At 46.1% G+C, this 13,796-nt stretch overlaps 1 protein-coding gene across 2 annotated transcripts in view; it reads right to left on the bottom strand.

The window, feature by feature from the left end:
- NHS (NHS actin remodeling regulator) overlaps window positions 1–13,546 on the bottom strand; it is a 334,723-nt gene extending 321,177 nt beyond the window's left edge. For both annotated transcript variants that reach the window (XM_005614020.4, XM_023634044.2), the window contains exon 1: window positions 12,858–13,546. In XM_005614020.4, the coding sequence (XP_005614077.4) occupies window positions 12,858–13,404 (547 nt within the window). In that variant the 5' untranslated portion in view covers window positions 13,405–13,546. The remainder of the gene's footprint in view (window positions 1–12,857) is intronic.
- Window positions 13,547–13,796: the final 250 nt, after the last annotated feature.

Genomic DNA, 13,796 nt, shown 5'->3' with positions numbered 1-13,796 from the left:
CTTTACTCAAATATATCTGTAAGTGAATCCCGTTTCTCACTATCACTTCCCATCCTATCACCAGCCTGAGATTCGCTGGTCTTAGGATATGGGGCAAAGGGTTAAGATAAAGCCACACAAGCAGCAACCTTATGCAATATATTTTTCTGCATGCAATTGGATTAGTTTTAATTAACAAAGGCTAAAACTTTGCCAGATGAGCACTAGTGACATCTGATACCTGAGCAGAGTTCCAACATCTCTTCTCTCACACCGAAGGCATTTAACCCAAGTGAAACTCTTAGTAAACCTTCCAGTGCATCCTTTCCTGTGTCTCTTTTTGGCTTGTCCACTTAACCCAACATTGCCCCAAACTTTGAAGCATCCATCTCTCCTGTTTATGAAGCAGAAAGCCCCATGACTTCTCACATGGAAAAGGATTTCTGTGGTATTCAATCACGCTGCGCTTTGCCCCCCTCAAAGTTAACCTCTAGACTCAAACCCTCAACGAACATGCGCCATCTTGCGATTGAAGTACTTCATGGGTGAGGAGAGGGCTGACTGAGGCAGCAGAACTCTGACGCAAAATTAAAAAGGAAAATACAGCTTTACTCACATTATTAAAATATAAATACAGGCTCGAGGAACAGAGTCCAGATGCACGCTGGAGAGAAACATAAATATTGATATTATAGTCGAATGAACATTATGTCTCACTGGCTGTCATCCTTCCTCATAGCTACCAGCTCTTCCCTCCCCTAGATGTCTAGAATTAGAAATCAAGAGTAGCTGAATTCTAGAATAGGGCTTCTTAATTCACAAATCTAAATGCACTTAGATAGAATAATCAGAAATCAATTTTTAAAGAACTTCGTCCTCCATCCAGGCTTCAAGCATCAGCATAATCTAAAAACACAGTTACAAATCAGTATTCCCTGCTACTCAGAAATTCGCCTAAGAGCAACAAATTCATTTCGTGTGTGTGTCTTTTTTAACGTTATTCTATCTTTATCTTAGAAAAACTCCTACTTCTAAATTACTCCTGGGACCTCTAAGGCCAGATTCTTATACTTGTCCCCGACTGGGTCCTCTAAAGCTCAGCACCAAGATGTCATAAACAGCCCAGCACCATCGGACCAACAGTGAGGAAACTCCACCACTCCAATTTGTCTTGGAAATCTTAACATGGAATCACTAGTTCTTAGTCAGATGCTACTGGAGAACCCAGAAGTTCCTGTGGAATCATTTTCTTTCTTCCATGCCCATATTCACACAACATCCCGGTAGGGCACCAGAGTTTAAATAGTCTCTTTCTTAACAAGGGGTGTGGGTTACACAAGCGAATATAGTTGTTACAACTCATCAAACTACACACCTGAGATCTATACATTTCACTGTATAGAAATTATACCTTTATTTTTAAAAGAATATCATTTAGAACACCTTTTAAATTTTTCCAAGACAGCAAAATCAGATTAATCAACAAGACTCTAGGAAGAGTGCCTACTTCCTCAACATTCAGAAGTGGCTTTACAAAACACATTAGACGTATGTGAGAATTTGCTTTTGCTCCTCCTAGAAAGAGCACAATACACTGTAGCATGGTTTCCTTTGGAGCAAGTCTGGTAGAGTAAGAGGGGAGGAGGACTTTCCTTCCCTTCTCAATTTTACGCCCTTCTGTATGGGTTGAATTGTCTAGCCTTAAACATGAAACAAAAAATGTCAACAGCTCTTAAGTTGGATCCCATCACCTCTCATTACTTCCACCAAACCACCGCTGTCTCTCACCAGGATAATTGCAATAGCCTCCTGCTTGGTCTCCCTGCTTCTACGCCTGCCTCTCCCAGTCTCTTCTTGACACAATAGCCCTTTTAAACTCTAAGTCAACCATGTTACTCCTGGGCTTAAAACCTTCCAGTGAGTTCCCACTCCACTCAGAGTAAAAGGCAAAGTCCTCACAATGACCTACTAGACCCTACATGAACTGCCCTCCACTCCACCTACCTGGCCTCCTCTCCTCCCACTCTCCTCCTTGCTCACTCCACATCTACCACACTGGCCTCCTTGCCATCCCTCTATCACACCAGGCATTCTCTCACCATAGGGCCTTTGCACTAGCTCTGGTTCCCTCTGCTGGAACACTCTTCCTCCACTTATCTATATCATTAACCTCCCCACCTCTTTCCAATCTTCACTCAAATGGCAACCCTACTCCAATCCCCTGGATGCCCTTATCCTGCTCTAGTTTATTTTTGCCCTTAACTTACCACCTCCTAACATGTTCTGTAATCTCCTTAAATGCATTATGTTTGTTGTTTATGGTCTGTCTCTCTCCACTGTAAGCTCTTTGTAACTTTTTGTTCACTGATGAAACTCAAGTGCCTGGCATATAATAAATGAATGAATCTGTATGATAAGATCATTGGTCAATTTTTTTTATTTCTATGCTTCTCTGCATAACAAAAAGAGGCCACAAGGAACATGGAAGTCTTAATAGTCATTTGATCACGCAGAGGGACGTAGCATTGCTTGGTCAGCTGTCTCCTTCCCTCGACCAAGAATTTCACAGATTCAGGCACAGGTTTTCACCTACTTGAGAAAAATTAATACATGCCTCCCACTCTGCATGACCCAATTATGGTACCAATAAAACAACAGCCAATAATTACCAGTGGCTCACCATGTGCCAGGCACAGTTCTCAGTGCCTGTACACCTTGACTCCTTCAGTCCTGTCAACAACCTGATGCAGTAGATACTGTTTTTATCTCATCAATCCCATAATAGATGAACAAAAAGAAATATTAATAAATTGTACAAAGTCACACAGCTTTGAAGGGGTGGAGCCAGGATTTGAACATATGTGGTCTGACTTCAGAGTCCACACTCTTAAACACATATTCCCTTGCTTCTCAACTAGATAACCCAGACCCTTGCCAACCTTACTCAAACTGAGCCGAAGCAAACTCTGATGGTCATGTATTCCAAACCTTTCCTTAAAGAAGAGAGAACAAGGACATAAGTTTCTTACCAGGTATCCTAAAAGAAAGGAAGAAACAAGTACTCTGATTCTCCACCTTTTACAAACCAGGCACTTTGGAGTCAGAGAAATGGACTCTAGGACCCAGAGAGTCCCCTTGCAGTCCAACGTTACAGTCTTTCTATGGTGAAAACACCAAAGCTGACTCTCCAAAATAAACTCTTTATCCATTATATACAAGAAAATTCAAATGACCCCTCTGATGGCTGTAAGTGAGTCCAGTTTGAGCCAGACTAACCTCATTTCCCTTTTGAGTAGGGTTATTAGACTGGGAGATCAAAGGAATGCTGCAGACATATGGTATCTTGATTTCAGCAAACCATTTGACAATTGCTCATGATGACAGATCTTGTGGACAAGGTGGAGAAATGTGGTTTGAGTGGGAAGGTGGGGGGAGAATTCGTGGCTGCTGCAACAATGGTACCCAAGGAATGCTGATGAATGGACATCAACTTGGAGGGACATGGCTAGTACTGCCTGCCAATGGTCTCTGGCCTTGAGTCCGTGTGAACAATAATTTTATCAAAGATGTGAGTGATGGGCTAGAATCATGTTTATGATGTCTGCAGAGAGCAAAATGCTGTGGGCAGTAGCTGACACACTGAGTCAAGATTTTAAAACATCACCACTGATTGGAAATGAAAGAGCAAAGCAAGCAAGATTCAATTTAACTGAGACAATGAGGGAGTCCTGTGAAATTTAAGTTCAAAATACCAACTGCACAAAATGGAATAGTGGAAACTTCATGTAAAAGAACTGCCACTATAAAGGAAAGGAGTTTGTTGGGCCATAAGAGCAACAATGCACCAACAGTGTCATGCAATGGTTAAAACAAGGGCCACCTTAGTCCTAGTGGGGGCATTCATATGAAGAAAGAAATGGATCCATTTGTGCTCTGCACTTGTGGCAGGGGGCTACCAGCATGGGAGAGGATAGGAAGCTTGGCATTAAGAGGGCTGGTTGAAGGAACTAAAGTTGTTTTACCTGGGAGGAAGAAAGCTTAAAAGAGACCATAACAGTAACCTCTGGACACTTAAACGATGTTCTGGATAAGAGATTATAAGCAGTTTCCACTTGGCTCCAGGCACTAGAATTAGGACTAAAAGGCTGGCATTACAAAAATACAGATTTAGTCTCAGCGTAGATAAGGATTGTTTCAGAATGGGAACTATCTAGCAATAAAGTTGGGGTTGGGCCGGCCACTTCCCACTCCCAGGAGTCCCAAAGGGTATGGAAACCAAATGAGCTGCCATTTGGGACATCTTTTTTTTAAAAAAGTCCCATCCTGGGTGGGAAGTTGGATTCGATGGGTACTAAGATCTTTTCCAACTCTAAGATCACAAGATTCTCTAATTCTTGTTAAATTCATCTTATTCTTGGTTAATTTCACTTGGAAGGACTTAGATACTTCATCATTAAGTAATTTTTCAGCATATGGATGCCCAGGTCCTCAGATTTCTGTTTCAGTACACCCAAACTTTCTCATGTTTATTAGTGGGTTGAGAGATGGACACTAACGTCAGAAACAAAAACTGATCGTGCCTGTCTTAGTCATTCACAAAGAAAAGCTAGACAGGATCTCTGCCCTTTGTGGACTTGCAATCTGGTAGGAGGGCTCTCTAAAACCTTGCTTCAACAAATTTAGACCTTAGAATGAGAGCCTTACATTCAGAAACCATTTCCACCTCATTAGCTTTTATTTTCATTTATTATCAAGATATGATTCATGATGAATTCTTAATGCAAAAAGAACTTTCAGGAATTTTTATGATTGATGTTTTGTTCCAGGAATACTCTTCCCACGATTTTTTAATAGCGTGTCCCACAAAATCTTGTGTTTCACGATTTTTAACAGAGTAAATAGAAATTAAACTGAATAGTCAAAATAAAATTCCAACTATGTTTAAATTGTCTTTGTCCCTAAAATGTCAAAGCATGATAATGAAGTCAATGAATCCTTAAGACTTTGGGGCTAACATGGTACAACAGGAGAGATTTCATAAGTCATTGCAATTTAAAGGTATTGCCCACTAAAGGTAGTCTAGAAGCTCTAAGACTGAAGATGTTTCTGAGAGCTTATGTGGAATTTACACCTTCCTGACTGCATTGTGTGGAAAAGGCCTCCACAAACAGGAAGAAAGAAATCTTTATTGTTACCATCTTAGCAATAACAGTCCAACAGAATCTCAAGGATTTCCTAGGTAAAGTTGTTCAGTAGTTTTGATTTAAAAGCCCAGTACAGTAGAACAAGAAAAGTCTAGAAAGTAATGTGTTGCTCATACCGCTTATGAGGAAATTACAACCATGAATTATTAACCTTTGGAAGATTGCTTTCTTCTCAGTTGTTCTGTGATAGGTTTAAAAGCAGCTTTCAATGGAGCTGTTAGAATCTCATAATGCCACAGAGAAACTTGCTGAGAAGAGACAGGAGGAAAAGAAACCTAACCATAGTTTCAAAAAATCCCAAAAAACATATTAACCAGACTGCAAAGGGTGTTTATGAGTGGTAGAATGAACAGAATGAGGAGAAAAAGGATCAGCCTTCCAAAGGCAGAATGAACCCTTGATTAGCGTTACCATACCAACCCAAAATGATCAATTCACCCAATGTGTTACTTCCTAGCTTCTTTCTAGGTTTAGCAGTTTCTGTGTCTGCTCTGGCTGAAATCATGCTTCTCAAATAGGGAGTTTGGATCTCCTGGGACCGTCTCTGATCCCATTCCACAGGACGATAAACAGTATTCTTGAAGGCTGGCTGATGGAACATTGAGGAATGTTGAGTTCCTTGAGTTCTTTCCGTGCCCTTTCTCACCCCTGAAGCACTGAAGATCTCCTCTAAAGGGTAGGAAGTTATTTCCAGACCCGCTACAGAGTGTCTGGGAGGGGCCAGGCATGTGGCTAATATAATAATCCTGGGGAAAATAGTTTAAGGAAAAAGGGTGAGAAACATCACCTCTACCATACTCCTAGCCCTATGTCTTTGCCCTCACCATTCAAATATTAAACAATTTTTTGGTCTGGGTCCCCCCAGGCCCTATGAGTATGAGTACAAGTTCAAGAGCAAGTAGTTTATGTGGGAGGTGTCCTCAGGAACCACCCATAGGTGAGTGAGAAAGTGAGACAGGGAAAGGAAGGCAGAGAATACACAGTGTGTTATCAAATAAGCCACCACGGTGGGCAACTGGAGCTCAATCCTACTGGAGAACCCTAGGGAGGGATGGCGTAGAACATGTGCCAGAGTTCTCTCATCCAAGGAGCAAGGAAGCTGGGGAATTCATCCACCAACACCATGTCCATCATTGGTTGAGTGCTGCTTCAGGGGCATTCACTCACTAGCACTTCTGGCTTTCCCTATGTGCAAGACCAAGCATGGTCCCTTAGCCAGGAAAAAAGCCCTAGGCAGAGTCACAAGAATTTGCAAAAGGCACCCTTCAGCATGAGACCCAACACTGTTTGCTGTTCAGAATGAGAAAAGCTAAGATAAAGGTTAGCACAGAGTTCTAGAAAACTTGTAGATGGGGAGTGATGGGCAAGGAATCAGGTTGTACTTCACAGAGGAGATGATGTGTCAGCTGAGTATCAACGAATAAGTAGGAATTAGCCAGTGAAATGCTCCAGAAGGAAACAGTAGTTTACACATAGGCATGAAGAATGAGAAAGCCTGGCAAGTTGGGAAACTCCAAGTAGTTCAGTATGGGTGGAAGGTGGAAAAGGCAGGGAGGGACAATGGGTAGAAGAGCGAGAGATAAAGCTTGTAGAGTGGACAGAAGGATATAGAGAAGGGCTTTGGTTTTAATATAGTAACGCCCCTGGATTTGTGCGGCAATGTATGGAAGAAAAGTCTAGTGCTTAGGAACATAGCTTGTGGACTCAGATTCGGATCCTAATTCTAGGCCCCAGCATTCTCTAGCTGTTGCTACCTGGAGCAAGTTGCTAACTCTCAGTAAAGTGGGAAAATAATAGTATCTCTCTCATAGAGTTACTGTGAAAATTAAATAAGGTAATTCACATAAAGATCTTAGCACAGGGCCTGACATATAACTCAATAAATGCTAAAATCAATCCACTCGGTAGATGACAAAGGTGTCACTGCAGTGTAATGGGGAAATGATGGTCTCTTCAGTAAGTGGCAATGGATCAACTGTGCATCCATATGGAAAAAAATTAATATTGACCCCTACCTCACATCATTGGCAAAAATTGAAAAAAAAATCAATTCCATACAAATCATACATCTAAATGAAAAAAGAAAAACAAAAATTTCTAGGACATAGGAGAATATCTTTATGACCTTGGAATCAGTGAAGAATTTGTTTAAGAGCAAATAGAACAGAACACAAAAAAACACTAACCATAAAGAAAATAATTGATAGGGCCAACCAGGTGGCACAGTGGTTAAGTTTACACGTTCTGCTTCTCAGCGGCCCAGGGTTCACTGGTTCGGATCCCGGGTGCAGACATGGCACCACTTGGTGAGCCATGCTGTGGTAGGCATCCCACATATAAAATAGAGGAAGATGGGCATGAATGTTAGCTCAGGGCCAGTCTTCCTCAGCAAAAAGAGGAGAATTGGCAGTAGAGCTTAGGGCTAATCTTCCTCAAAAAAAAAAAATAATAATAATTGATAAACCGGACTACATAAAAATAAGAACTTCTGCTAATTAAAAGATAACACTAAGGGAGTGAAAAGGCAAGCTACAGAGTGAGAGAAGGTATTTGCAATACCTATAGCTCACATCCACAATATATAAAGAACTCCTACAAGACAATAAAAAAAGGTACAAAGAACCTTATTGAAAAATGCGCAAAGGCCTTGAAAATTACCTTTAAGTGAATATCCAAATGGTGAAAAATATATATAAAAAGGTGCACAGTCTCACAAGCCATCAGAAGAATGCAAATTAAAACCACAATGAGATTTTTACTACCCACCCACCAGAGTAACTACAATTTAAAAGACAATACCAGTGTTGGTGAGGATATGGAGCAACCAGAACTTTCATACACCTCTGGGAGTATAAATTGGTACAACCAGTTTAGAAAACTATTACACAGTAGCTACTAAGCCAAACATATCCATCCCCTTTGATCCAGCAATTCCACTTTTAGATATATACCAAGCAGCTGTGTATACATAAGCTCATCAAAAGGCATGTAGAAAAATGTTTGTAGTAATTGCCCTGAACTGGAAACAACCCAAATGTCCATCATCAGACACATGAATCAACAAATTGTGGTATATGCACACAATGGAATTTTATTCAGCAACAAGAACAATCTACTGTATGTGCAACAACATGGAAGAATCTTATGAACATAATATTGGGTGAACAATGCTAGACACTAAAAAGTATATACTATATGACTCCACTTATATAAACTTCAAAAACAGGAAAATCTCATTGATGGAGGTGGAAGTCAGAATAGTGGTGATCTTTAGGGATCTGGACAGTGACTGGTAAAGGGCCTGAAGGGGATGTTTCAAGATACCGTAATGTTTTATTTCTTGATCTGGGTGATGGTTACATGAGTTGCCCACTTTGTGAAAAATAACCAAGCTGTACATCTATGGTCTGTGCACTTTTCTGTAAGATTGTTAAACTTTAATATAAAACTTACTGTAAAACTCAGTAACTAAATATAATCAACAGCAACCAAAAATCCAACAGCATTAAAACGTCTAAGGACGAACAGCTTGGGGTCCAGGCCCATGAAGTAATTCCAAAGTCTCAGGTTTTAGTGACTGAAAAGCTGGTCTTACTTCAAGTTTATGACCATAAATCTCAGAAGGCTCTCAACACAGCCAGGTAATCCCCCTACACTTCCTTACTGCATCCATGTTCCCTCCCTGAGACAACATTAACACCTTGCCTTCTCTCCTCATATTACCAACACCCTCTCAGCTGATGACCTCACTGTGTACTTCACAGAGAAAATAGATGTAACCGTATAAGAACACCCCACCCCACCACCATCAGTTCACCTGCCCACCTGCCCCTGCCCATATCCTCCATCTTCTCTCCAGTTCCCAAGGACGAAAGGGTGCTCTGATCCCCTCCCCTCTCAGCTTCTCAAGGACTTCCATAATTATCCAATTCTTTGTCTAGCATCATCAATTCCCCCCTCTCCGGAGAATCTAAATGTGCCTAAATACCAACGCATTTTAAGGAAATCTCCCTTGACCCTGTATTCCATTCCAGCCATGGCTCCATTTCTCCACTCCCCTTCAGAGCAAAACTCCTTACAGGAGTCGTCTGTGGTTGCTATCTCCTCTTCCACTCCTCCTGTGCTCTCTTCATCCCCTCTTATTTGGCCTTCATCTCCACCCCTCCACTTAAATGGCGCCTATCAGGGCCACTACTTGCTTACAAGTTACAAACTCAATGGTCTCATCTCAGTGTTCATCTTACTCTCAGAAGCATTTGACCACACTGACTTCTCCATTCTTGAAACATCAGGAGAAGATGTTCCTTTCAACTTTCAAAGTTGGACTGCCCTAGGCTAAGTCCTGGCTCCCTTTTCTTTACTATCTACATTGTCCCTAACTCCAAAGCTTCACCTACCATCTCTACCCTTATGTCTCACATTTACATCTCCAGCCTGCACCTCTCTCTTGAGTTCTGATCTCACACATCTAATTGTCTAAGACACAGAAGGCATCTCAAGTTAACGTGGCACAAATAGAAAACTATTGATTTCATCTCTCTACAATACAATAAAATATCCACTCTTCCACTAGCCTTACCCATTCCTGGAAATGGTATCACCTTCTATGGGTTGTTTAAGCCAAAAAACCTAGGAGTTTTCCATAACTTTTTCCTCTCATACCCTGTACCCAATCCAATTAGTAAGTCCCGTCAATTCTATTTCCAAAATGAATTCAGAATCTGACCATTTTTCACTGTCTCCATAGCTACCTCCCTAATCCTAGCCACCATCACCAGTCACACTGTCTAACTGGTCTACCAGCCTCCAGACTTGCCTCCAGAGTGACTTCACTAAAGTGTATGTCAGATCATGTCACTGCTGCAAAAACCACCCCAGCCTGTCTCAGGGCAACAGGAAGCAGCTGTCCAAGGATGAAACAGCATGCAGACCACATGGGGAATGATTATCTGGGCGGGAAGGCTATACGGGGGATATGAAGGCACCCAGACACCTTCAAAGGGAAGAAAAGGGAATGTGGGTCACTTTTAGGCTTACTTTCCCTTTGAAACTCCCCTTGGCCTTGAGCAATGCTAAAGGGAGATGCATAATGTAGTAGATGCCCCTGGTGCTCCATCCATAGCCCCTCTGCCTTCCCCAGAGGACCCCTGCAGACATTCCTGTACACACCATAGGCTCTTTGCGTCTCTCCACCTGGCCCCAGGAGCATGCTGAGCCCACACTTGGGGAAAGCCCCAGGAGCCAGGGAGTTCATGCTCCAGGTGCTACTTTCCATCAGGGAAGGGTGGAAGTTAGTGGATAAATACTCCAGCTTCCTGACCCCTCAGTAGAACACTTCCAAGGTGTGTGCTGGATCGAATCAGTTGCCCACGGTGGTAACCAGCTCACAACACGCATGAGCTTTCCCCTCTTCCCTGTGCCACTTCTCCACTCCCTCCCTGTGCTTCCCAGGATCCCCTGTCCAATAAACTACCTGCACGGAAATCCTTGTCTCTGCCTTCCCATGTTGGGAAACCCAAATTAAAACACATAATATTGTGCTTTTTCTCCCAAAGGTAATGCCTTTCATGACATCGAATGAGAAGAATGCCATGCTCAATTTACATGGACAACAGAAGAGAGAGGTCTGGACATGAAGTGTGGCGATAATGTCTTAGAAAATTTTTAAATAATAGGAGATTTAAAGTCCATCCCTAGGTATTATATTAGCCCCATTTTATTTACTTATTTATTCATGTATAAATACGCATAGAGTATAGATTCATCAACTTGTATGTACACACTAAAAATCCTCTTTTCTTCTCCATTAACCATTTATTTGTACTCCAAACAGTTAAAAGGACTTGAAAGAACTGCTTTAAATTCCGGGTACGTAACTGTCCACTGCTGCTTCTAAAGAAAGAGGGGAGAAGGGGATACATTCTACTGCAGAACTGGTTTCACTTGTATGAAATCTAATTTAAGGAGCAGTGTGTCACACACACACACACACACACACACACACACACACACACACACACACACACGGGAAATGCATGCACCACTCAACAGTCTGCAAAACTTCCCTCCAGTTCTTTTGAAGTGAAATCACCACTCACCCCAACCGCACTCCCCAGATATCAGCGCTGTTGAAAGTGAAGGGCCTGTCCCCGCTGTGTGGTTTGGGGTAAAAAGGAGGCAGGATTAAAGCGCTCATTTCAAGTCCCAAAAGTAAAATACGACTTGGCCTACGGCAGTCCTAATTCTTTCCAGAACTCATCCCCGGAATTGCCCTTTTAAACAACTAGTCATTAACCCAACTCTGGGTCTTTTATAGCTGCGAAAACCGATCGCGCACATCATTTATTCATTACGCTTATTATTATTGTTATTGCAGAAAAGCAGCGAATTCCCGGGGCGGGGTTCAAAGGGGTTTGGGGGGGGGGCCTGTGGAAAATGTGCGAGCGGGGAGGGTTGGGGAGGAGGCTGGGCTGGGTTGCAGGGCAGAGGTGCCCGGAAATCCCCGGGGAAGGATGCCGCGAGAGCGCCCCCGCCCCGCGCGCTCCGCGGCCACCGCACACCGGCGCAGCTGCTGCAGCAACCAGGGAAGCTTCTTATGTAAGTCAGGGCCGCTGACATCACCTTCGCCTCGAGCGTCGCAGCCGGACTAGGCGCCAAAGGATCGGCGCGCCAGCCTGGTACCCCCGCCCACCGTCAGGTCGTTCCTAAAAGATTCCGCCACCACCAGATTTGGCGGACCGTGCGCCAGGGGACACTCCTGAGCGCCTTTCAGAGGGCAGATGACACAGAATGACATTTATTGGGAGCCCTAGGGTGTCGCAAGAGTGAAGTTAACGGTCAGCAAAGATGCCTGGGGTCGTCCACACGCGGGTGGATCTGTGTGACAGTACACGGTAGAGGGGAGGCCCTCGGGATTCTCGGAGGGCAGATGACACAGACAGACATTTAGTAGGAACCCCGTGCTGTTCAGGGCAGAAAAGATGCCCCGGGTCTCATCCATCTCCCCAGGGCCCGGGACACTCCTCCCTCCACACGGCCCCTCTGGGCCACAATGTTGGAGCAGAGCGCTTCAGTTCACTCCAGGAGGCGAGCGGCACCGCACTACGTCGCACACGAGTGCAAGGCACAAGTTCGGGGCTGGATGCAGCACCTGAGGTCACAGTAAAAGTGACAAAACCACCACAGCGTTGCAGAAGCCCCCAAAGGACACTCACTACTCCTTGAGACTCCCAAATATGCATGGGGGGACTATAGGGCTCGGGACTAGGCTGCTGGAAACCACCGAAGTTGCACCACCACCACCACCCCCCGCCCCGCCCGCCGGGAAGGAACAAGGAAGGCGAACTCCGAAGGCGAATGACAGAACCCTCTGCCTCCTGTGTCCCCATAAACGCTCCCTCTCAGCCTGCAGCTGCCTGCGAGTTCCAAGGCCGCCCCTTTAACTTTCTCCCGTCCGCGTCTGCAACCCTACATCGCAGTCCAGCCGGAACTCTTAACTCTTAGCACCGGGAGGGCTGGGTTGGGTCCCAGGAGAGGGAGGGATTGGGAGGCAAGAATAAGGTGCAAGCTGCAGCGGGCGCGGCGCCGCGGGGCTGGGATTGCGGCGACCGGGGAGGGCGCGAGGGTGCGGCGTAGGAGCGGAGCGCCAGGCGGGTGGACGGCGCGGGTACTCACGCACTGCCTCCTGCTTGGGGTCCAGCGTGCCGAGGACGCGCTGCACGCCGCCAAGCTTGCCCTGCAGCGCCCAGACGCGGCGGTGGGTGAGCTGGATGTCGCTCTCGAGCTCCTGGAAGAGGCTGCACGCGTGCCGGGCCACGTCCGAGAGCTGCCGGAGGACGCGGGCCAGCGCGGCGTTGCTGACTGCGCACAGGTCCAGCATGAGCAGCACGGCCGCGGCCGCCGCCGAGGACGCCTCGCCAGCCGTGGACGCCGCCTCCGGGACCCCCGCCGGGCTCTCCTCGCCTGCCGCGGGCGCCTCTCCGTGCGGCGGCTGCGCCTGGTCTGCAGCCGTGGGCAGCGGCGGCGGCGGCCCGGGAGGCGCGGGGGGCGCGCGAGGAGGATCCTCCGGCCCCGGCGCCACGGCCTCGTCCCGACGGCCGGGCGGCTGCAGGGGCGGCGGCGGCTCATTGGTGCCTCCGTTCGCGTCCTCCACCGGGCCGGGCGCCGGGCGCCGCTGACGGCACAGCCACTGCGGCTCCACGATCCGCTTGGCGAAAGGCATCCCGCGCAGCCGGGCCGCGACTTTCTGGTCTCCTCAAAGCGCCCCTTGCGAGCGGTGAAGCGGGCGCGCCCACCTGGGCGGAGAAGGGGCAGGAGCCGGGCAAAGGCGCGATCGGGCAGTCCGGATACGCAGGGGGCTCCTCCGCTCACCTGGCCTCCTCCTTTTCCACGCCCTCTCCCTAGCAAATCAGTCCAGCCGGTCCTCCTCCCGGTGCACCGTTCCCTGGGGAGGATGACAAGCGCGGGGCACAGAAATCTCGGGGTGCGCCTGGGCTCTCCTCACTTGCTTCCAACCCGGGTCGGCTGGCTCAGCTCCATCATTCCTGCGCTCGCCGCCGCCGCCGCCCTGGCCGCTGCCGCCGCCACCGCCTCTATAAATGGGCGTGTGTGTGT

Source organism: Equus caballus, chromosome X, assembly GCF_041296265.1.
Source record: "Equus caballus isolate H_3958 breed thoroughbred chromosome X, TB-T2T, whole genome shotgun sequence".
NCBI lineage: Eukaryota > Metazoa > Chordata > Mammalia > Perissodactyla > Equidae > Equus > Equus caballus.
Note: the sequence above shows the minus strand (reverse complement) of the source record. Positions and strands in the feature narration are given on the sequence as shown.